Source organism: Cherax quadricarinatus, unplaced genomic scaffold, assembly GCF_038502225.1.
Source record: "Cherax quadricarinatus isolate ZL_2023a unplaced genomic scaffold, ASM3850222v1 Contig25, whole genome shotgun sequence".
Taxonomy (NCBI): domain Eukaryota; kingdom Metazoa; phylum Arthropoda; class Malacostraca; order Decapoda; family Parastacidae; genus Cherax; species Cherax quadricarinatus.
Window position 1 is genome coordinate 382,501 of NW_027195051.1, and position 24,033 is coordinate 406,533.

At 46.0% G+C, this 24,033-nt stretch overlaps 2 protein-coding genes across 5 annotated transcripts in view; both read right to left on the minus strand.

Moving 5' to 3' along the window:
• The window catches only part of Hn (phenylalanine hydroxylase), a 42,906-nt gene extending 27,228 nt beyond the window's left edge, over positions 1–15,678 (minus strand). For 2 of the 4 annotated variants that reach the window (XM_070079829.1, XM_053799643.2), the window contains exon 1: positions 8,799–9,480. In XM_070079829.1, the coding sequence (XP_069935930.1) occupies positions 8,799–8,864 (66 nt within the window). In that variant the 5' untranslated portion in view covers positions 8,865–9,480. Of the gene's footprint in view, positions 1–8,798; positions 9,481–15,530 lie in introns of those variants that run through there. The other 2 variants (XM_070079828.1, XM_070079827.1) reach the window with 2 other exon arrangements.
• An 892-nt stretch (positions 15,679–16,570) lies between these two features.
• Positions 16,571–23,794, minus strand: LOC138851153 (uncharacterized; the record flags this gene model as incomplete). The annotated part of the gene is made up of 5 exons (XM_070079833.1): positions 16,571–16,784; positions 18,156–18,293; positions 19,263–19,385; positions 20,250–20,351; positions 23,634–23,794. Coding segments are annotated over 5 exons (738 nt in total), but the record flags the coding sequence as incomplete, so codon positions are not given.
• Between the last annotated feature and the right edge of the window lie 239 nt (positions 23,795–24,033).

Sequence of the window (24,033 nt, forward strand, 5' to 3'; positions counted from 1 at the left end):
TAGAGTCAAGCTCAGTGTCATAGGTTAGCTTTAGCGCCATTAGGATTGCAAACAATTCAGTTTGCAGTTTAGACGCCCAGTTGTTAATTCTTATGCCTAACTCAACAAATTTATTATCGTTCTTAACTAGGGAGGTGGCAACAAGAGCAGATGCAGCCCTGCCAGAAGACTCCTGTTTAGATCCATCAGTGTATATAACTTGTGATAACTTGTTACTACCAGCTAGGTGAGAAATTTCTTCTTGAGCAGTTGCTCTAACAAGAGATTTAAGGAAGGGATTACTAGCAATGAGCTTCTTGGGAGGGACTTGTAGGTATGTGATATTAAATGAACACATCTTCCATGGAGGGGTGAAATGCTCTTGTTGCCTACAGTGATACAGTTCATGCAGGTTATAAAACTTAATGCAATTGCACGTTTTCACAATCCATTTAGATCTGTGTGTATTTACCTCTAGACACTTGGTAAGATTCACTGTGACAGTGTCTGGTTCGTTTCTCAACATTCTAATACCGAGTACAGTGTTAATTTCAACAATCCTATCACTGATACTAGAAATACCAAGCTCCTTCCTCATGTTAAGAACTTTTGTAGATCTGGGACAGCCAGGAATAATCCTGAGAGCTTCATTTTGCATTAACTCCAAGGGTCGGAGAGAACTTTCTCTAGCTAATATCAACATGGGAGCAGCATAATCAATTAAGGACCTAACATAGGCTATGTACATCATTCTCACGATTCTCACATTAGCACCATAGTTGGGATTGTAGCCAGCAACAGCTTTGAGAGCATTTAGCCTAGCTTTACATTTCTTGTTTAGTTGTGGTATAGTGGATTTGTTAAAGGGTACATCTACACCAAGATATCTGTAAGTTTTAACGTAGCTAATGATTTCACCCTGCAAATAGATGGGTGGGGGATGTCGTTTGCTGTTAATATCTTAGTTTTAGAGGAAGATATTATGAGGCCTAGTCGATTACAAATTGCTTGAACTTCATTAAGAATGGTATTCATCTTCTTATGCCCTGTTGTATGGATCATGATATCAGCATAGCTTATAGCTATATGTTTAGGTGAGGCAGGTAGAGCATTTAGGAGAGCATTAATCAGAATATTAAATAGCATGGGACTAAGAACTCCTCCCTGCGGTGTACCTAAAGACATTTCTTTAGAATCACTTCTGAAGCCTTGGTAAAGGACAGAGGATACTCTATTTGACAGGTATCCTATTATCCAGCAGAGTAAGCTACCACCAATATTCATTTTGGCTAGTTCATGTAGTATAACGGTTCTGTTCGCAATATCAAATGCAGATTTTAGATCAAGAAAAGTGGTAAAACTAGTAGAGGTGTGTGCAGTGAGAAAGTTGGAAATACAGTTCTGCACACTTTTACCTTTCATGAACCCATAGAGGTAGGGGGAAAGTTGATGTCTGATTCTGTAGTACAGTCTTAAGCATCATTCTTTCAAAAGTTTTACAAAGACAACTAGTTAAGGAGATCGGCCTAAATGTATCAGGCTGTTGGGGCTTAGGGATAGGCACAATGAGACTATTGGTCCAGGAAGTAGGAAGAACGCCCTCAATGTAACTGAGATTATACAGTGCCAACAAAGGGTTATCAGACACGTGCCATAGAGTTCTGAGAATATCATAGGTTATACCATCCTCTCTAGGAGCAGTTGATCGACCTTTGGTTAATGCATTATCTAATTCATACTCGGTAAAGAGGCAATCACTCTCATCAATATTTTGGCTCATAAAATTAATCAATTTCAACATTTCTTCAGAAGTACTCTCTAATTTTTTTCTAATATGAGATGGAAGGCTTTCATGTCTGGATGTTTTGGACCAGTCATTTATGAGGTCATTTGCTTTTTTAAGAGGAAAGGGATGAGCAACATTGCCAGTCTTTTTCCTGGTTATTTTATTTATACCTTTCCAAGCCAAACTCAAAGGGGTGGACCTATTTAATCCACTAACAAACTGTTCCCATTCCTGTTGCCTAAGTTCTTCCTTTCTATTCCTTGCATTTGTTAGTGCAGCTTGGAACGTTCTGAGCAGGTCTGGGGTTCTACATTCACGGTATGCTTTACCAATCCTCCTAGCTGCATGTGTTAGATTGCGCAGCTGTGGATCATTATAGTATTTACATTGGTTTTTATTGTTATTTATAGTGGAGGGTCTTTGTTTCCTATTCCTGCCCACTTGATCTGTGAGAACACTCTCAATAGTGGTAATTAAATCATCATTAAATTTTTGTGTGCCAATGGGCTCGTAATTCTTATAACATTGATCCAAGTGGTTAATAAAGTTGTCTCTGTGTTCTGGTTTGAGAATAAGTTTCCTCCTTCTGTATTTAGCTCCTTGATTGCTGGAGATGTGATCAAGATTGACAGTTGTTAGTCTTGGGAAGTGATCAGATAGAAGATCATCAACTATGACAGAGTCATGCATCGTATATGATGTATTAAATCCAAGACACAGATCTAGTATGCCACCATATATGTGAGTAGGCTCAGTAGTGCCCACAATTCGAACATTATCATGCTCATTTAGCAATCTCACTAGTTTAGTTCCATTGGTGTTTGTTATAGACCCACCAATATTCATATGTCTGGCATTAAAATCTCCAAGAATGATGGTAGGTTCACTATTGATGCGATCTGATAAAGCATCAGGTCGAAGCTGGTTCGCTGGGGCATAGAGATTAAAAATGTTTATGGAAAAATCGCCTGCATATACTTTGACACCATGATACTGCATGTTAACTCGACTCTGCAAGGAAAGGAGTGAAAGTGGCAAGTTCTTTCTGACATACATCACACAACAGTTGGTTGACCTTAGGTTATAAGCTGCATATCCAGGCAAGTTTGGTGGAGGTGCTCCATCTTTCAATCTACATTCCTGCAAACAGATGACATCAATATTCTTGGTTGCACTAATATGATGTAAGTCAGGCAACCGCTTCCTGATGGAAGCAATGTTCCATGAAAAGATTTGTAATGTATCCATTGTAGCGAGTTATTACAATCTCTTGCTCATAAGATGGTAAAACTATTATGCTTTGACTACAGTGTGCAGATACTTAAGAGCAAATAGCATAGTTTGTACGTCTTTATCTTCAGGACCTTTATTTTTAAGCATTTTTCGGCATTTTGGCAGCCAGTTAAAAGGCAAGTCTTGAAGGCAAGAGTTATGGGCTTCTTTCTCACAAATTGCTGGAAGCTGAACGGAGATTGCTGCACTTTTGACATCATCACCATGCTCAAGAGCATCATCCTGATTACATATATTTATTAAACTTGTCAGGATCTGTTCAAGATGCTCAATTTTTCTCTGGAAATTTGTTATAATATGAGGAAGGTCAGGCGAATCCAATGCCTCTCCGGAGGATGGCACTTCTGGGTTAGTGCTTTCTTTAACACCTATCACCTTAACAGGTACCATGGTTACATTAGTGTTCTCTGTTTCATCATTCATTGCAGGTAGGTCCTGTGCATCTGACTCATCTCCAATTTCCAGGGAGGTTACCTGTGTGGTGTCCGTCTGACTGTTGTAGTTGTGTGTATTGGGAGAAATGACAAACTCATCCCCATATTCAGGTGTAGCCATAGGTATCTGTAGTGGCAGACCAGTAGTTCCATATGTGCTAGCAGGGATGGCTAGCTCCTCCACAGCTGGTGTGTGTGATGGCATTCTGGTATCACCACAATCCTTTGCAGTGAGGTGGGGTTCTTGCACACTTTGCAGAGGTTCAGTCTCAGATCTGGCTGTGGTAGACTGGATGGCCCCATCCTCAGTTACCATTAAAGGACTGTTATCAGGTTTACATCGAAGGTTGTTTGGGTTCCGACTGCAGTCCTTGTGGGAAACTGTAACCCCAACTTCTTTACAGTTAATACACTTAAATTTTCGGCTGTCAGAGACTACTGTGCATTCTCTAGTGGAATGTTTCCCAGCACACTTACCACACCAAGAATGTAGTATTCCACAGTCTACTGCAACATGGCCATAGTGCTGGCATTTGTAACACCTACGTTTAGGGGGTAGGTACACTTCGATGTTTAGGAAACGTAAACCATGCACCCAGATATTCCGGGGGAGGGGCACAGGACCCACCCAACTGGCAATAATTTGGGATTTTCCTTTAAGTCTTTTAGGCTTGATGATATGCTCATTTAGAGTCAGATGGGATGGGTCCATGCAGAGAGGGTATCCAAAGATTATGATACTGACCCATTTTTTAAAGTGGTGAGTGTCTGATGGAGGTCGGAGCAGCTTAATATCCCCATAAGGTGTACTAAGTAGATCATTGATCAGCTCTTTATTCTGTTCTACAAACACAAAGTTGTGTGTGTTTTTCCTAAATTGGATCCTTGAGTTAGGATGCTTGTTTACAGCTTCCATTAGCCATGCACACTTAGCAGGCAGCGGGGTGTTGTCAGGGAAGTTCAGCTTAAAACATTCTTCCTTTGAAGAAAGACTTCTTGCAGCCTCTGTGCACCAAGGACGTTTAGTATCACATTGTGTACGAGTCAAGTGAGTCTGACTACGTCGACGCTCTAGCCCTTTCTCACTTTTTCTCTTTTGTTTACTTTTAAAGGTCTGGAAGCTATCATCATTTCCATCACCTGCAGAAATAGGTTCCTCTATAACAGTTGCCATGTTTGCCAGTGATGATATCTGGTGTAAGACTCACAACACAAGAATTCCTCGCTTATCTTTCCCTTATAGCTTATGCAAGAGCAAATATTCACTACAAAGTCAGAAGTCCAAAATAGATCACAAGACACAAGTGCTCAAGTTCAATGAACACCTCCAACCATACTCAACCCAGACCACCACCACTCAATACGACACACACCCCACCAAAAACACACTCAGAGACCTCTTGTATGTGTGGTAATAATATGGTACATATAATGATATAATGGATGGTACAGGCGAGGTCTTACACCTTATCACAAATTACAAAGATGAACAGAGAGAGAGAGAGAGAGAGAGAGAGAGAGAGAGAGAGAGAGAGAGAGAGAGAGAGAGAGAGAGAGAGAGAGAAATTAGGTAATATTGAGCATAAAATTAGAATTCTGACATACATCACATTAAACATGAGGTTCAAATTCAATGATAACTTCCACTTGAGTTAGTTCAGGCTACTGCCACCTAATGTACCTCACTGAAATAATAATATAGCAGACATCACAATGAACGCTGAAGACAACCTCTTACCCCAACCATAGATTGTAAACAGTATTACTAAAAAAAAAAAAAAAAAAAAAAAAAAACTAGGTAATGTTACAATGACAATGAGATAAATCTGGTCGACTTGCTTGGTCCATCCTGGGTAACTCACACGTTACTATGTTATACATGTATGCAAGCATAAGTGTGCAGCTATAGATAGATGAACCAGTACCTAAACAATCTCACTTACACACGCGTTACTATGTATGACAAGTGTTACCAAGTAAACCAAGTGTACACTTTATCACTTAGAATACACTTTTGTTGATGTAAATATAGGTGAGAGTGGTACACCGCTGGTCGTAATAAACACACTCAACTTCTCAAGGTCACACACTAGGCACAACTATTACCAAACTGGTGCTTTTCTGTATCCTTTCTAAACCTAATTTTTTCCAACTTGAGATCATTGCTGCGAGTTCTGTCTTGGTCAGATACTTTTAGTACGTTATTTACATTCCCTATATTTATTCCTCTTTTCCATTTAAGAACACAGATGGCCTTTGAATGGGCCAGTAGGCCTTGAAGACTGATGGACTGATTACATCGACTCCAGGCTTTGGGACTGATTACTTCAAGCTCCTTCTGTTCTTCACCATTCTCCTTTGCATAGGAATGATGAAGCCACTGTGTGGTGAAACATTTTGACAATAAAGATTCTCAACTGTTGCACACACATGTCTGAATTATTTCTTGTTAAGCTGCCCGAGGTTCTGGCCTCGACTTCACGCATCAACAACTCTGAAAACCAGTACCCACCTATGTTCTTTCTAAACCTAAATTAAACTTAAATCCGTTATTTCTGGTTCGATATTCTCAGTATTTTATTAATATCGTCTTTATGTCCGTCATCCACTTAAATATTTCACTGATATCTCCTCTAATTCTATGTCTCTCAAGAGAGTGAAGATTCAAGTATCTATTTTCTTACCGGAGATTCGTTATACAGTGAATCATCTTTGTCATTCTTCTCTGTATGTTCTCCATTGATTTTATAGTCATCCTGTTGTCAGGAGACCAAAATTGAGCAGTATAATCCAAGTGAGGTCTCACTAGTGATGTAGAGAACTGTAAAATAACTTTTGGACTCCTGTTACTCGTATTTCGTGATTATACACCTCAATCATATCCTCCCCTTAATTCTACGCCTTTCTAGAGAGTGCAGATTCAGGACCCTCAGTATATCCTCGTAGGAAACATTTCTGATACATGGGATCAACTTTTTCTCTTTCTTCTTTGTAAGTTTTCCAGTGCATTCATATCCATTCTCCAATACGGTGACCAGAACTGAGCAGCATAATCTAAATGAGGCCTAACCAAGGATGCATAGAGTTGAAGAACAACCCGAGGACTCCTGTTAGTTATACTTCTTGATATGAAGCCAAAAATTCTGGTCACTTCATTGTGAACACTTATGAACTGTTGTCCTGGCTATTAATTTTAGATTACTAGTGATCAGGACTCCTAAATCTTTTTTTTGTAATCATGAATATTAAGATCTACATTATTTAGTTTATGTGTCATGGTTATTTACATTTCCAGGCTAAGAACTTTGTATTTGTCTATAATAAACTGCATCTGCCACTTCTCCGACCACTGCATCAGTCTCTTCAGATCTTCCTACAGTGCTCTTGTGTCCTCGTCAGAGTTAATTCGACGGCCTCTTTCGGTGTCATCGGCAAACTTGCTTACATCACTATTTTTCCTTCGTCTTTGCCGTTTATGTAAATTGTGAACAACAAGGGGCCCAACCCTGACCCCTGTGGAACAACAAGGGGCCCAACACTGACCCTTGTAGAACAACAAGGGGTCCAACACTGACCCCTGTGGAACAACAAGGGGCCCAACACTGACCCTTGTAGAACAACAAGGGGCCCAACACTGACCCCTGTGGAACACCACTTGTGATGCGTCCTCACCCTGATGTCATCCCATTTATGCAAACTCTCTGTTGCCTACCTGTCAACCACACCTCTGTCCTGGAAAAAAAATCTGTTCCGTGAGCCTTAAATTTCCTCAATAAGCTTTGCCAATGTGGAACTAGCAAAAACCTTACTGAAGTCCATATATACAATATCATATTCATTACCATGATCTACCTCTTCAAATACCTTAGTAAAAAAAGTTAGTAAATTCGTAAGGCAAGAATGCCCTTTTGTAACACCTTGCTGAGATTCATTAATCAATATATGTCTTTCAAGGCAGCTACACATAGCCTCGGCCATTCCATCAATTTTCCCACTATGGAGGTTAGGCTTATTGGTCTGTAGTTTGAAGCTAAGGACCTGTCTCCTGCCATTTTCCACTTATCAAGCACCCTGCCAGTTTGTAGTGTTATGTTGAATAGACTAACCAAAGGTTTGCTAAACTCCTCTTTACATTTCTTTAAAACCCTTGAAAACATTTCATCAGGACCCAGAGATTTGTTGGCTTTTAATTTATCTATTTGAGGACCATGTCACTAGTGACTTGGATCATGCATAACTTATTTCCATTCTCTTCTACATAATTTATTATTTCTGGAATTTCACTAGTATCTTCTTACGTAAAAAATGAGAGGAAATAAGTGTTGAAAACTCTACACATTACCTTGTCACTGTCAGTGAGCTGACCCGAGTAATTTTTGAGAGGGCCTATCTTGTCCCTAATCTTACATATATATTGAACATATATTAGTAGGCTTGCATTAAACAAACCTATGTGTATCCAGAAATGGAATTATTCCATTTATCTCACTTTCCATAGTGATCTTAATTGAGGAGACCAGTGAGTTGAATCTAAGATCACTATCACACTCAGCTCACACAATGAGGTCTGAGGATCGTTCCCCGGTGCGGGTAGAAACATTAGGACGTGTTTCCATAAGACACCTGCTGTCCAAGTTCACCTAGCAGTTAAATGGGTACCTGGGTGTTAGTCGACTGGTGTGGGTCGCATCCTAGGGACAAAATTGACCTAATTTGCGGGAAAACTCTGCATAGCAAAGGACTTTCTATATAGTAGTATGTCACTGATGTCAGCTCTGGTCTGTATAAGTTGTATCATGTACTGGTAGAAATAAAGATATAAACAGAACAAGGACCCAATGGAAGTAAATTACATTATCTGACCTTTCTAGTGGGTAATTTACACCTATGTTACTATGTATGATAATTTGTGATAAAAGGCTTAGCATCTAGCATATGATGCACTTTATTCAAGACAGATAGATTGAACACATCGATTCCAGGGACTGATTACCATAAACACCGCTCTTCTTTCTATACGACTGATGAAGCCACTGTGTAGTGAGACGTTTCCCCCAAAAAGATTCTAAAATGTTTCACATGTGTCTCATTCTACATAATAATTGTGTAACTGTATTTATGTATACCTGTGTCTAAATAAACTTACACCTAGGTGACACACAGGTGTTCCTTATCAAGAGGCAAACAGGTGGACTATTGACACATGTTAGGTAAAAGGACAGATGTGCAACTAACTGACGGTAACTCTGTCAACATTATTACTATTGACATATGGCTGACAGACAGAAATATTTCTCATAACTTACAGTCTCGTGGGGCTTAGCTGCCTTCATGTCCACGTCTGTTACCAGATGATTCTTGGAAGGATCCATGTTTGTTAGGGAGTGTTGGGGAAGGTGGAGGCTGAGAGCTGTTTAGAGGGACGTGAAACTCAGTCCAGGAGGTGGAGTGTTGGGGAAGGTGGAGGTTCAGAGCTGTTTAGAGGGACGTGAAACTGTCAGTCCAGGAGGTGGAGTGTTGGGGAAGGTGGAGGTTCAGAGCTGTTTAGAGGGACGTGAAGCTGTCAGTCCAGGAGGTAGATTGTTGGGGAAGGTGGAGGTTGAGAGCTGTTTAGAGGGACGTGAAACTGTCAGTCCAGGAGGTGGAGTGTTGGGGAAGGTGGAGGCTGAGAGCTGTTTAGAGGGACGTGAAACTGTCAGTCCAGGAGGTGGAGTGTAGGGGAAGGTGGAGGCTGAGAGCTGTTTAGAGGGACGTGAAACTGTCAGTCCAGGAGGTGGAGTGTTGGGGAAGGTGGAGGCTGAGAGCTGTTTAGAGGGACGTGAAACTGTCACTCCAGGAGGTGGAGTGTTGGGTAAGGTGGAGATTCAGAGCTGTTTAGAGGGACGTGAAACTGTCAGTCCAGGAGATGGAGTGTTGGGGAAGGTGGAGGTTCAGAGCTGTTTAGAAGGACGTGGTGAAGCTGTCAGTCCAGGAGGTAGAGTGTACTGGAGACCTGGGGTACTAGTCACACAGGCTGCTGTTGCTGGTGGCTTCTGGCATCATGGACTGGCTCCAGAGGACCAGGGGGGTCTTGATGACCTCCGCCAACACCACTACGACCACCATCACCTTATCACCACCACCACCACCCCAGTGGAAATAAGTCTCTCTGTCTGACTCTTTTGGCATTATCCTTGGTAATTTACACATTATCCTACAAGTATAGACTGAGGGCCCTGTCAATCCTACGAGAACAGACTGAGGGCCCTGAATCTGCACTCTCTAGAAAGGCGTAGAATTAGGGGATATATGATTGAGGTGTGTAAATGGAAAACAGGAATAAATAAAGGGAATGTAAATAACGTGCTAAAAGTATCTAACCAAGACAGGACTCGCAGCAGTGGTCTCAAGTTGGAAAAATTTAGATTTAGAAAGAATATAGGAAAGCACTGGTTTGGCAATAGATTTGTGGATGAGTGGAACAAACTCCCGAGTATCGTCATTGAAGCTAAAACCTTGTGTAGCTTTAAAAATAGATTAAACAAATTCATGGCTGGGCGTGGGTGGGTGTGAGTTGGACCTGACTGGATTGGGCCAGTAGGTAACTTGGATCCGCCTAGCATGGGCCAGTAGGCCTGCTGCAGTCTTTCTTCTTTCTTGTGTTCTTAGGTACCTGTACCTAAATACATTGACCGCCACCACTACTTCTACCACCATACCATCCTAACTGTGCTACCACCATCCTAGCTGTGCTACCACAATCCTAACTGTGCTACCACAATCCTAACTGTGCTACCACCATCCTAACTGTGCTACCACCATCCTAACTGTGCTACCACCATCCTAACTGTGCTACCACCATCCTAACTGTGCTACCATCATCCTAACTGCGCTACCACCATCCTAACTGTGCTACCACCATACTAACTGTGCTACCACCATCCTAACTGTGCTACCACCATCCTAACTGTGCGACAACAATCCTAACTGTGCTACCACCATCCTAACTGTGCTACCACCATCCTAACTGTGCTACTACCAACCTAACTGTGCTACCACCATCCTAACTGTGCTACCACCATCCTAACTGTGCTACCATCATCCTAACTGTGCTACCACCATCCTAACTGTGCTACCACCATCCTAACTGTGCTACCACCATCCTAACTGTGCTACCACCATCTTAATTGTGCTACCACCATCCCAACTGTGCTACCACTATCCCAACTGTGCTACCACCATCCTAACTGTGCTACCACCAACCTAACTGTGCTACCACCATCCTAACTGTGCTACCATCATCCTGACTGCGCTACCACCATCCTAACTGTGCTACCACCATCCTAACTGTGCTACCACCATCTCAACTGTGCTGCCACTATCCCAACTGTGCTACCACCATCCTAACTGTGCTACCACCAACCTAACTGTGCTACCACCATCCTAACTGTGCTACCACCATCCTAACTGTGCTACCACCATCCTAACTGTGCTTCCACCATTCCAACTGTGCTACCACCATCATAACTGTGCTACCACCATCCTAACTGTGCTACCACCATCCTAACTGCGCTACCACCATCCTAACTGTGCTACCACCATCCTAACTGTGCTACCACCATCCTAACTGTGCTACCACCATCCTAACTGTGCTACCACCATCCTAACTGTGCTACCACCAACCTAACTGTGCTACCACCATCCTAACTGTGCTACCATCATCCTAACTGTGCTACCACCATCCTAACTGTGCTACCACCATCCTAACTGTGTTACCACCATCCTAACTGTGCTACAACAATCCTAACTGTGCTACCACCATCCTAACTGTGCTACCACCATCCTAACTGTGCTACCACCAAACTAACTGTGCTACCACCATCCTAACTGTGCTACCACCATCCTAACTGTGCTACCACCAACCTAACTGTGCTACCACCATCTTAACTGTGCTACCACCATCCTAACTGTGCTACCACCGTCCTTTACTGTGCTACCACCATCCTAACTGTGCTACCACCATCCTAACTGTGCTACCACCAACCTAACTGTGCTACCACCATCCTAACTGTGCTACCACCATCCTAACTGTGCTACCACCATCCTAACTGTGCTACCACCATCCTAACTGTGCTACCACCATCCTAACTGTGCTACCATCATCCTAACTGTGCTACCACCATCCTAACTGTGCTACCACCATCCTAACTGTGCTACCACCATCCTAACTGTGCTACCACCATCCTAACTGTGCTACCATCATCCTAACTGTGCTACCACCATCCTAACTGTGCTACCACCATCCTAACTGTGCTACCACCATCCTAACTGTGCTACCACCATCCTAACTGTGCTACAACAATCCTAACTGTGCTACCACCATCCTAACTGTGCTACCACCGTCCTAACTGTTCTACCACCAACCTAACTGTGCTACCACCATCCTAACTGTGCTACCACCGTCCTAACTGTGCTACCATCATCCTAACTGTGCTACCACCATCCTAACTGTGCTACCACCATCTCAACTGTGCTGCCACTATCCCAACTGTGCTACCACCATCCTAACTGTGCTACCACCAACCTAACTGTGCTACCACCAACCTAACTGTGCTACCACCATCCTAACTGTGCTACCACCATCCTAACTGTGCTACCACCATCCTAACTGTGCTTCCACCATTCCAACTGTGCTACCACCATCATAACTGTGCTACCACCATCCTAACTGTGCTACCACCATCCTAACTGTGCTACCATCATTCTAACTGCGCTACCACCATCCTAACTGTGCTACCACCATCCTAACTGTGCTACCACCATCCTAACTGTGCTACCACCATCCTAACTGTGCTACCACCATCCTAACTGTGCTACCACCAACCTAATTGTGCTACCACCATCCTAACTGTGCTACAACAATCCTAACTGTGCTACCACCGTCCTAACTGTGCTACCACCGTCCTAACTGTGCTACCACCAACCTAACTGTGCTACCACCATCCTAACTGTGCTACCACCGTCCTAACTGTGCTACCATCATCCTAACTGTGCTACCACCATCCTAACTGTGCTACCACCATCTCAACTGTGCTGCCACTATCCCAACTGTGCTACCACCATCCTAACTGTGCTACCACCAACCTAACTGTGCTACCACCATCCTAACTGTGCTACCACCATCCTAACTGTGCTACCACCATCCTAACTGTGCTTCCACCATTCCAACTGTGCTACCACCATCATAACTGTGCTACCACCATCCTAACTGTGCCACCACCATCCTAACTGTGCTACCATCATTCTAACTGCGCTACCACCATCCTAACTGTGCTACCACCATCCTAACTGTGCTACCACCATCCTAACTGTGCTACCACCATCCTAACTGTGCTACCACCATCCTAACTGTGCTACCACCAACCTAACTGTGCTACCACCATCCTAACTGTGCTTCCACCATCCTAACTGTGCTACCACCATCCTAACTGTGCTACCACCATCCTAACTGTGCTACCACCGTCCTAACTGTGCTACCACCAACCTAACTGTGCTACCACCATCCTAACTGTGCTACCACCGTCCTAACTGTGCTACCATCATCCTAACTGTGCTACCACCATCCTAACTGTGCTACCACCATCTCAACTGTGCTGCCACTATCCCAACTGTGCTACCACCATCCTAACTGTGCTACCACCAACCTAACTGTGCTACCACCAACCTAACTGTGCTACCACCATCCTAACTGTGCTACCACCATCCTAACTGTGCTACCACCATCCTAACTCTGCTTCCACCATCCTAACTGTGCTTCCACCATTCCAACTGTGCTACCACCATCATAACTGTGCTACCACCATCCTAACTGTGCTACCACCATCCTAACTGTGCTACCATCATTCTAACTGCGCTACCACCATCCTAACTGTGCTACCACCATCCTAACTGTGCTACCACCATCCTAACTGTGCTACCACCATCCTAACTGTGCTACCACCAACCTAATTGTGCTACCACCATCCTAACTGTGCTACAACAATCCTAACTGTGCTACCACCGTCCTAACTGTGCTACCACCGTCCTAACTGTGCTACCACCAACCTAACTGTGCTACCACCATCCTAACTGTGCTACCACCGTCCTAACTGTGCTACCATCATCCTAACTGTGCTACCACCATCCTAACTGTGCTACCACCATCTCAACTGTGCTGCCACTATCCCAACTGTGCTACCACCATCCTAACTGTGCTACCACCAACCTAACTGTGCTACCACCATCCTAACTGTGCTACCACCATCCTAACTGTGCTACCACCATCCTAACTGTGCTTCCACCATTCCAACTGTGCTACCACCATCATAACTGTGCTACCACCATCCTAACTGTGCTACCACCATCCTAACTGTGCTACCATCATTCTAACTGCGCTACCACCATCCTAACTGTGCTACCACCATCCTAACTGTGCTACCACCATCCTAACTGTGCTACCACCATCCTAACTGTGCTACCACCATCCTAACTGTGCTACCACCAACCTAACTGTGCTACCACCATCCTAACTGTGCTTCCACCATCCTAACTGTGCTACCACCATCCTAACTGTGCTACCATCATCCTAACTGTGCTACCACCATCCTATCATTCCAGTCACGAAATACTAGAGCATACAAGATTGCTAGATATGTGTTTCTTACCAGTAAAGACACCCAGGTGTTAGACATGTGTCTAACATCTGAGTGTTAAGGTAACTAACACTCAGGTATCTACAGTGACAGCAGATGTAAGGAGACTAATGCCCAGGTACCTACTTACTGCTAGGTGAATAGCGACAGCAAGTGTAGTTACAATAATACCTAGGTACCTACGTACAGCTAGGTGAATAGTGACTACAGGTGTTAGTAGACTAACACCTAGGTACTTACGTACTGCTAGGTGAACAGTGACATCACAAGTGTTAGTAGACTAACACCCAGGTACCTACTTACTGCTAGGTGAACGGTGACAGAATGTGTAAGGCGACTAATACCCAGGTACCTACTTACTGCTAGGTGAATAGCGACAGCAAGTGTAGTTACAATAATACCAAGGTACCTACGTACAGCTAGGTGAATAGTGACTGTGGCCCGGTGGCCTGGTGGCTAAAGCTCCCGCTTCACACACGGAGGGCCCAGGTTCGATTCCCGGCGGGTGGAAACATTTCGACAAGTTTCCTTACACCTGTTGTCCTGTTCACCTAGCAGCAAATAGGTACCTGGGTGTTAGTCGACTGGTGTGGGTGGCATCCTGGGGGACAAGATTAAGGACCCCAATGGAAATAAGTTAGACAGTCCTCGATGACGCACTGACTTTCTTGGGTTATCCTGGGTGGCTAACCCTCCGGGGTTAAAAATCCGAACGAAATCTTATCTTATCTTATCTTACTACAGGTGTTAGTAGACTAACACCCAGGTACTTACGTACTGCTAGGTGAACAATGACATCACAAGTGTTAGTAGACTAACACCCAGGTACCTACTTACTGCTAGGTGAACAGTGACAGCAGGTGTAAGGTGACTAACACATAGGTGCCTATCTCCGCTAGGTGAATGGTGGCAGCAGGTGTTAGCCACCTTACACTCAGGTACCTTCCTACTGCTGTGTGAATAGGGACAGCAGGTGTAAAGTGAATAACACACAGGTATCTAGATCCTGCTAGGTAAACAGTACCTGGATCCATTATTTACTTCTGTAATGTTGAGGTACAGCCCCTGGACCCATTATGTACCTCTGTAATGTTGAGGTACAGCCCCTGGACCCATTATGTACCTCTGTAATGTTGAGGTACAGCCCCTGTACCCATTATGTACCTCTGTAATGTTGAGGTACAGCCCCTGGACCCATTATGTACCTCTGTAATGTTGAGGTACAGCCCCTGGACCCATTATGTACCTCTGTAATGTTGAAATACAGTCCCTGGACCCATTATGTACCTCTGTAACCATCTGACCACCACCCACGGGATAGGTACGGGTTGAATAATTTAGATTTTAACTTCAAAGAACTAGACTTGCCTGGTCTACGTCCATGTTCAGCTTGTGGAAATGTTCAACAGGTGAAGTGAACACGCCAGTGTGCATGCAAGATGTACTCTAACCTCTCCTCTCCTGGACTACCCAATTTTCATTGCTCACATTGTTGCAGGAGGAGAGTGCTATGCCACCTCTCTCAAAGTACCTGGAAAAGCTGGAGTTACATTTGTTTACATATTGTTGTGAGCTGTAAGATGTGGTGACGTTATTTAAGTGCGGAGAGTGACCTTGTGTGTGTTTTTCCTTGACGTTGACGATGTCTGTTTGGCTTGTACTCGGCATGACTGGGAGGATGCTAGGTGCTGGTATGGTGCCTGCTGCCTCTGCTGAATCAAACAATGGCTGCTGCTTCTCCTGGACTGGCTACTGCTTCTCCTGGACTGACTACTGCTTCTCCTGGACTGACTACTGCTTCTGCTGGACCAACTACCGCTTCTCCTAGACTGACTACTGCTTCTCCTGGACTGACTACTGTTTCTCCTGGACTGACTACTGCTTCTCCCGGACTGACTGCTGCTTCTGTTGGACTGACTACTGCTTCTGCTAGACTGACTACTGCTTCTGCTGAACTGACTACTGCTTCTTCTGGACTGACTACTGCTTCTGCAGGACTGACTACTGCTTCTGCTGGACTGACTACTGCTTCTGCTGGACTGACTACTGCTTCTGCTTGACTGACTACTGCTTCTGCAGGGCTGACTACTGCTTCTGCTGGACTGACTACTGCTTCTCCCGGACTGACTGCTGCTTCTGTTGGACTGACTACTGCTTCTGCTGGACTGACTACTGCTTCTGCTGAACTGACTACTGCTTCTTCTGGACTGACTACTGCTTCTGCTGGACTGACTACTACTTCTGCTGGACTGACTACTGTTTCTCCTGGACTGACTACTGCTTCACCTGGAGTGACTACTGCTTCTGCTGGACTGACTACTGTTTCTCCTGGACTGACTACTGCTTCACCTGGAGTGACTACTGCTTCTGCTCGACTGACTACTGTTTCTCCTGGACTGACTACTGCTTCACCTGGAGTGACTACTGCTTCTGCTGGACTGACTACTGCTTCTCCTGGACTGACTACTGCTTCTGCTGGACTGACTACTGCTTCTCCTGGACTGACTACTGCTTCTCCTAGACTGACTATTGCTTCTTCTGGACTGACTACTGTTTCTCCTGGACTGACTACTGCTTCTGCTGGACTGACTACTGCTTCTGCTGGCCCGACTACTGCTTCTGCTGGACTGACTGCTGCTTCTGCTGGACTGACTACTGCTTCTGCTTGACTGACTACTGCTTCTGCTGGGCTGACTACTGCTTCTGCTGGACTGACTACTGCTTCTCCTGGACTGACTGCTGCTTCTGCTGGACTGACCACTGCTTCAGCTGGACTGACTACTGCTTCTGCTGGACTGACTACTGCTTCTGCTGGACTGACTACTGCTTCTGCTGGACTGACTACTACTTCTGCTGGATTGACTACTGTTTCTCCTGGACTGACTACTGCTTCACCTGGAGTGACTACTGCTTCTGCTGGACTGACTACTGCTTCTCCTGGACTGACTACTGCTTCTGCTGAACTGACTACTGTTTCTCCTGGACTGACTGCTGCTTCTGCTGGACTGACTACTTCTTCTCCTGGACTGACTACTGCTTCAGCTGGACTGACTACTGCTTCTGCTGGACTGAATACTGCTTCTGCTGGACTGCCTACTGCTTCTCCTGGACTGACTACTGCTTCTGCTGGACTCACTACTGCTTCTGCAGGATTGACTACTGCTTCTCCTGGACTGACTATTGTTTCTGCTGGACTGACTACTGCTTCTGCTGGACTGACTACTGCTTCTGCTGGACTGGCTACTGCTTCTGCTGAACTGACTACTGCTTCTCCTGGACTGACTACTGCTTCTGCTGGACTGACTACTGCTTCTCCTGGACTGACTACTGCTTCTGCTGGACTGACTACTGCTTCTGCTGGACTGACTACTGCTTCTCCTGGACTGACTACTGCTTCTGCTGAACTGACTACTGTTTCTCCTGGACTGACTGCTGCTTCTCCTGGACTGACTATTGTTTCTGCTGGACTGACTACTGCTTCACCTGGACTGACTACTGCTTCTGCTCGACTGACTACTGCTTCTGCTGGACTGGCTACTGCTTCTGCTGAACTGACTACTGCTTCTCCTGGACTGACTACTGCTTCTGCTGGACTGACTACTGCTTCTCCTGGACTGACTACTGCTTCTGCTGGACTGACTAATGCTTCTGCAGGACTGACTACTGCTTCTACTGTTCTGACTACTGCTTCTGCTGGATTGACTACTGTTTCTCCTGGACTGACTACTGCTTCTCCTGGACTGACTACTGCTTCTGCTGGACCGACTACTTCTTCTCCTGGACTGACTACTGCTTCTGTAGGACTGACTACTGCTTCTGCTGGACTGACTACTGCTTCTGCTGGACTGACTACTGCTTCTGATGGACTGACTACTTCTTCTCATGGACTGACTACTGTTTCTCCTGGACTGACTACTGCTTCTGCTGGACTGACTACTGCTTCTGTTGGACTGACTACTGATTCTGCTGGACTGACTACTGCTTCTCCTGGACTGACTACTGCTTCTGCTGGACTGACTACTGCTTCTGATGGACTGACTACTTCTTCTCATGGACTGACTACTGTTTCTCCTGGACTGACTACTGCTTCTGCTGGACTGACTACTGCTTCTGTTGGACTGACTACTGATTCTGCTGGACTGACTACTGCTTCTCCTAGACTGACTACTGCTTCTGCTGGACTGACTACTGCTTCTGCTGGACTGACTACTGCTTCTGCTGGACTGACTACTTCTTCTGCTGGACTGACTACTGCTTCTGCTGGACTGACTACTGCTTCTGCTGGACTGACAGCTACTTCTCCTGGACCGACTACTGCTTCTGCTGGACTGACAACTGCGTCTCCTGGACTGACTACTGCTTCTCCTGGACTGACTACTGCTTATGCTGGACTGACTACTGCTTCTGCTGGGCTGACTACTGCTTATGCTGGGCTGACTACTTCTTCTGCTGGACTGACTACTGCTTCTGCTGGACTGACTACTGCTTCTGCTGGACTGACAGCTGCTTCTCCTGGACTGACTACTGCTTCTGCTGGACTGACTACTGCTTCTGCTGGACTGACTCCTGCTTCTCCTGGACTGACTACTTGTTCTCTTGGACTGACTACTGCTTAACCTGGACTGACTACTGCTTCTGCTGGACTGACAACTGCGTCTCCTGGACTGACTACTGCTTCTCCTGGACTGACTACTGTTTCTGCTGGACTGACTACTGCTTCTCCTAGACTGACTACTGCTTCTCCTGGACTGACTACTGCTTATCCTGGACTGACTACTGCTTCTGCTTGACTGACTACTGCTTCTCCTGGAGTGACTATTGCTTCTGCTGGACTGACTACTGCTTCTTCTTGACTGACTACTGCTTCTGCTGGGCTGACTACTGCTTCTGCAGTACTGACTACTGCTTCTCCTGGACTGACTCCTGCTTCTGCTGGACTGACTACTGTTTCTGCTGGACTGACTACTGCTTCTGCTGAACTGACTACTGCTTCTGCTGGACTGACTACTACTTCTGCTGGACTGACTACTGTTTCTCCTGGACTGACTACTCCTTCACCTGGAGTGACTACTGCTTCTGCTGGACTGACTACTGCTTCACCTGGACTGACTACTGCTTCTGCTGGACTGACTACTTCTTCTCCTAGACTGACTACTGTTTCTGCTGGACTGACTACTGCTTCTCCTAGACTGACTACTGCTTCTCCTGGACTGACTACTTCTTCTGCTGGACTGACTACTGCTTCTGCTGGACTGACTACTTCTTCTGCTGGACTGACTACTGCTTCTGCTGGACTGACTACTGCTTCTGCTTGGCTGACTACTGCTTCTGCTGGGCTGACTACTGCTTCTCCTGGACTGACTGCTGCTTCTGTTGGACTGACTACTGCTTCACTTGGACTGACTACTGCTTCACCTGGACTGACTACTGCTTCACCTGGAGTGACTACTGCTTCTCCTGGAGTGACTGCTGCTTCTGCTGGACTGACTACTGCTTCTGCTGAACTGACTACTGTTTCTCCTGGACTGACTGCTGCTTCTGCTGGACTGACTACTTCTTCTCCTGGACTGACTACTGCTTCTCGTGAACTTACTACTGCTTCTCGTGAACTGACTATTGTTTATGCTGGACTGACTACTGTGTCACCTGGACTGACTACTGCTTCTGCTGGACTGACTACTGCTTCTGCTTGACTCACTACTGCTTCTGCTGGACTGACTACTGCTTCTGCTGGACTGACTACTGCTTCTCGTGAACTGACTATTGTTTATGCTGGACTGACTACTGTGTCACCTGGACTGACTACTGCTTCTGCTGGACTGACTACTGCTTCTGCTGGACTGACTACTGCTTCTCCTGGACTGACTACTGCTTCTCCTGGACTGACTATTATTTATGCTGGACTGACTACTGCTTCTTCTGGACTGACTACTGCTTCTGCTGGACTGACTACTGCTTCTGCTGGACTGACTACTGCTTCTGCAGGACTGACTACTGCTTCTGCTGGACTGACTACTGCTTCTCCTGGACTGACTACTGCTTCTCCTGGACTGACTATTGTTTATGCTGGACTGACTACTGTGTCACCTGGACTGACTACTGCTTCTGCTGGACTGACTGCTGCTTCTGCTGGACTGACTACTGCTTCTGCAGGACTGACTACTGCTTCTCCTGGACTGACTACTGCATCTGCTGGACTGACTAATGCTTCTGCAGGACTGACTACTGCTTCTACTGGTCTGACTACTGCTTCTGCTGGACTGACTACTGTTTCTTCTGGACTGACTACTGCTTCTCCTGGACTGACTACTGCTTCTCCTGGACTGACTACTGCTTCTGCTGGACTGACTACTTCTTCTTCTGGACTGACTACTTCTTCTCCTGGACTGACTACTGCTTCTGCAGGACTGACTACTGCTTCTCCTGGACCGACTACTGCTTCTCCTGGCCTGAGTACTGCTTCTGTTGGACTGACTACTGCTTCTGCTGGACTGACTACTGCTTCTCCTGGACTGACTACTGCTTCTGCTGGACTGACTACTGCTTCTGCTGGACTGACTACTGCTTCTCCTGGACTGACTACTGCTTCTCCTGGACTGACTATTGTTTATGCTGGACTGACTACTGTGTCACCTGGACTGACTACTGCTTCTGCTGGACTGACTACTGCTTCTGCTGGACTGACTACTGCTTCTGCAGGACTGACTACTGCTTCTGCTGGACTGACTACTGCTTCTCCTGGACTGACTACTGCTTCTCCTGGACTGACTATTGTTTATGCTGGACTGACTACTGTGTCACCTGGACTGACTACTGCTTCTGCTGGACTGACTTCTGCTTCTGCTGGACTGACTACTGCTTCTGCAGGACTGACTACTGCTTCTCCTGGACTGACTACTGCATCTGCTGGACTGACTAATGCTTCTGCAGGACTGACTACTGCTTCTACTGGTCTGACTACTGCTTCTCCTGGACTGACTACTGCTTCTCCTGGACTGACTACTGCTTCTGCTGGACTGACTACTTCTTCTTCTGGACTGACTACTTCTTCTCCTGGACTGACTACTGCTTCTGCAGGACTGACTACTGCTTCTCCTGGACCGACTACTGCTTCTCCTGGCCTGACTACTGCTTCTGTTGGACTGACTACTGCTTCTGCTGGACTGACTACTGCTTCTCCTGGACTGACTACTGCTTCTGCTGGACTGACTACTGCTTCTGCTGGGCTGACTACTGCTTCTGCTGGACTGACTACTTCTTCTGCTGGACTGACTACTGCTTCTGCTGGACTGACTACTGCTTCTCCTGGACTGACTACTGCTTCTGCTGGACTGACTACTGTTTCTGCTTGACTGACTACTGCTTCTGTTGGACTGACTACTGCTTCTGCTGGACTTACTACTACTTCTTCTGGACTGACTACTGCTTCTGCTGAACTGACTACTGCTTCTGCTGGACTGACTACTGCATCTGCTGGGCTGACTACTGCTTATGCTGGACTGATTACCGCTTCTCCTGGACTGACTACTGCTTCTGCTGGACTGACTACTGCTTCTGCTGGACTGACTACTGCTTCTACTGGACTGACTACTGCTTCTGCTGGACTGACTACTGCTTCTGCTGGACTGACTACTGCTTCTGCTGGACTGACTACTGCTTCTGCTGGACTGACTTCTACTTCTGCTGGACTGACTACTGTTTCTCCTGGACTTACTACTGCTTCACCTGGAGTGACTACTGCTTCTGCTGGACTGACTACTGTTTCTCCTGGACTGACTACTGCTTCACATGAAGTTACTACTGCTTCTGCTGGACTGACTACTGCTTCTGCTGGACTGACTACTGCTTCTCCTGTACTGACTACTGCTTCTGCAGGACTGACTACTACTTCTGCTGGACTGAATACTGCTTCTGCTGAACTGACTACTATTTCTCCTGGACTAACTACTGCTTCTGCTGGACTGACTACTGCTTCTCCTGGACTGACTACAGCTTCTTCTGGACTGACTACTGCTTCTGCAGGACTGACTACTACTTCTGCTGGAATGAATACTGCTTCTGCTGAACTGACTACTGTTTCTCCTGGACTGACTGCTGCTTCTGCAGGTCTGACTACTTCTTCTCCTGGACTGACTACTGCTTCTGCTGGACTGACTGCTGCTTCTGCTGGACTGACTACTGCTTCTGCTGGACTGACTACTGTTTCTCCGGGACTGACTACTGCTTCTGCTGGACTGACTACTGCTTCTGGTGAACTGACTACTGCTTCTGGTGGACTGGCTACTGTTTCTCCTGGACTGACTACTGCTTCACCTGGACTGACTACTTCTTCTCCTGGACTGACTACTGCTTCTGCAGGACTGACTACTGCTTCTCCTGGACCGACTACTGCTTCTCCTGGCCTGACTACTGCTTCTGTTGGACTGACTACTGCTTCTTCTGGACTGACTACTGCTTCTCCTGGACTGACTACTGCTTCTGCTGGACTGACTACTGCTTCTGCTGGACTGACTACTGCTTCTGCTGGACTGACTACTTCTGCTGGACTGACTACTGCTTCTGCTGGACTGACTACTGCTTCTCGTGGACTGACTACTGCTTCTGCTGGACTGACTACTGTTTCTGCTGTACTGACTACTGCTTCTGTTAGACTGACTACTGTTTCTGCTGGACTGACTACTGCTTCTGCTGGGCTGACTACTGCTTATGCTGGACTGATTACTGCTTCTCCTGGACTGACTACTGCTTCTGCTGGACTGACTACTGCTTCTGCTGAACTGACTACTGCTTCTGCTGGACTGACTACTGCTTCTGCTGGACTGACTACTACTTCTGCTGGACTGACTACTGTTTCTCCTGGACTTACTACTGCTTCACCTGGAGTGACTACTGTTTCTGCTGGACTGACTACTGTTTCTCCTGGACTGACTACTGCTTCACATGGAGTGACTACTGCTTCTGCTGGACTGACTACTGCTTCTGCTGGACTGACTACTGCTTCTACTGGACTGACTACTGCTTCTTCTGGACTGACTACTGCTTCTGCAGAACTGACTACTACTTCTGCTGGACTGAATACTGCTTCTGCAGGTCTGACTACTTCTTCTCCTGGACTGACTACTGCTTCTGCTGGACTGACTACTGCTTCTGCTGTAGTGACTACTGCTTCTGGTGGACTGACTACTGTTTCTCCTGGACTGACTACTGCTTCTGCAGGACTGACTACTGCTTCTGCTGGACTGACTACTGCTTCTGCTGGACTGATTACTGCTTCATCTGGACTGACTACTGCTTCTGCTGGTCTGACTACTGCTTCTGCTGGACTGACTACTGTTTCTCCTGGACTGACTTCTGCTTCTCCTGGACTGACTACTGCTTCTGCTGGACTGACTACTGCTTTTCCTGGACTGACTACTGCTTCTGCTGGACTGACTACTGCTTCTGTTGGACTGACTACTGCTTCTGCAGGACTGACTACTGCTTCTCCTGGCCTGACTACTGCTTCTGATGGACTGACGACTGCTTCTGCTGGACTGACTACTGCTTCTTCTGGACTGACTACTGCTTCTGCTGGACTGACTACTGCTTCTTCTGGACTGACTACTGCTTCTGCTGGACTGACTACTGCTTCTGCTGGACTGACTACTGCTTCTGCTGGACTGACTACTGCTTCTCCTGGACTGACTACTGCTTCTCCTGGACTGACTACTGCTTCTCCTGGAATGACTACTGCTTCTGCTGGACTGACTACTGCTTCTGCTGGACTGAATACTGCTTCTGCTGGACTGACTACTGCGTCTCCTGGACTGACTACTGCTTCTTCTGGACTGACTACTGCTTCTGCTGGACTGACTACTACTTCTGCTGGTCT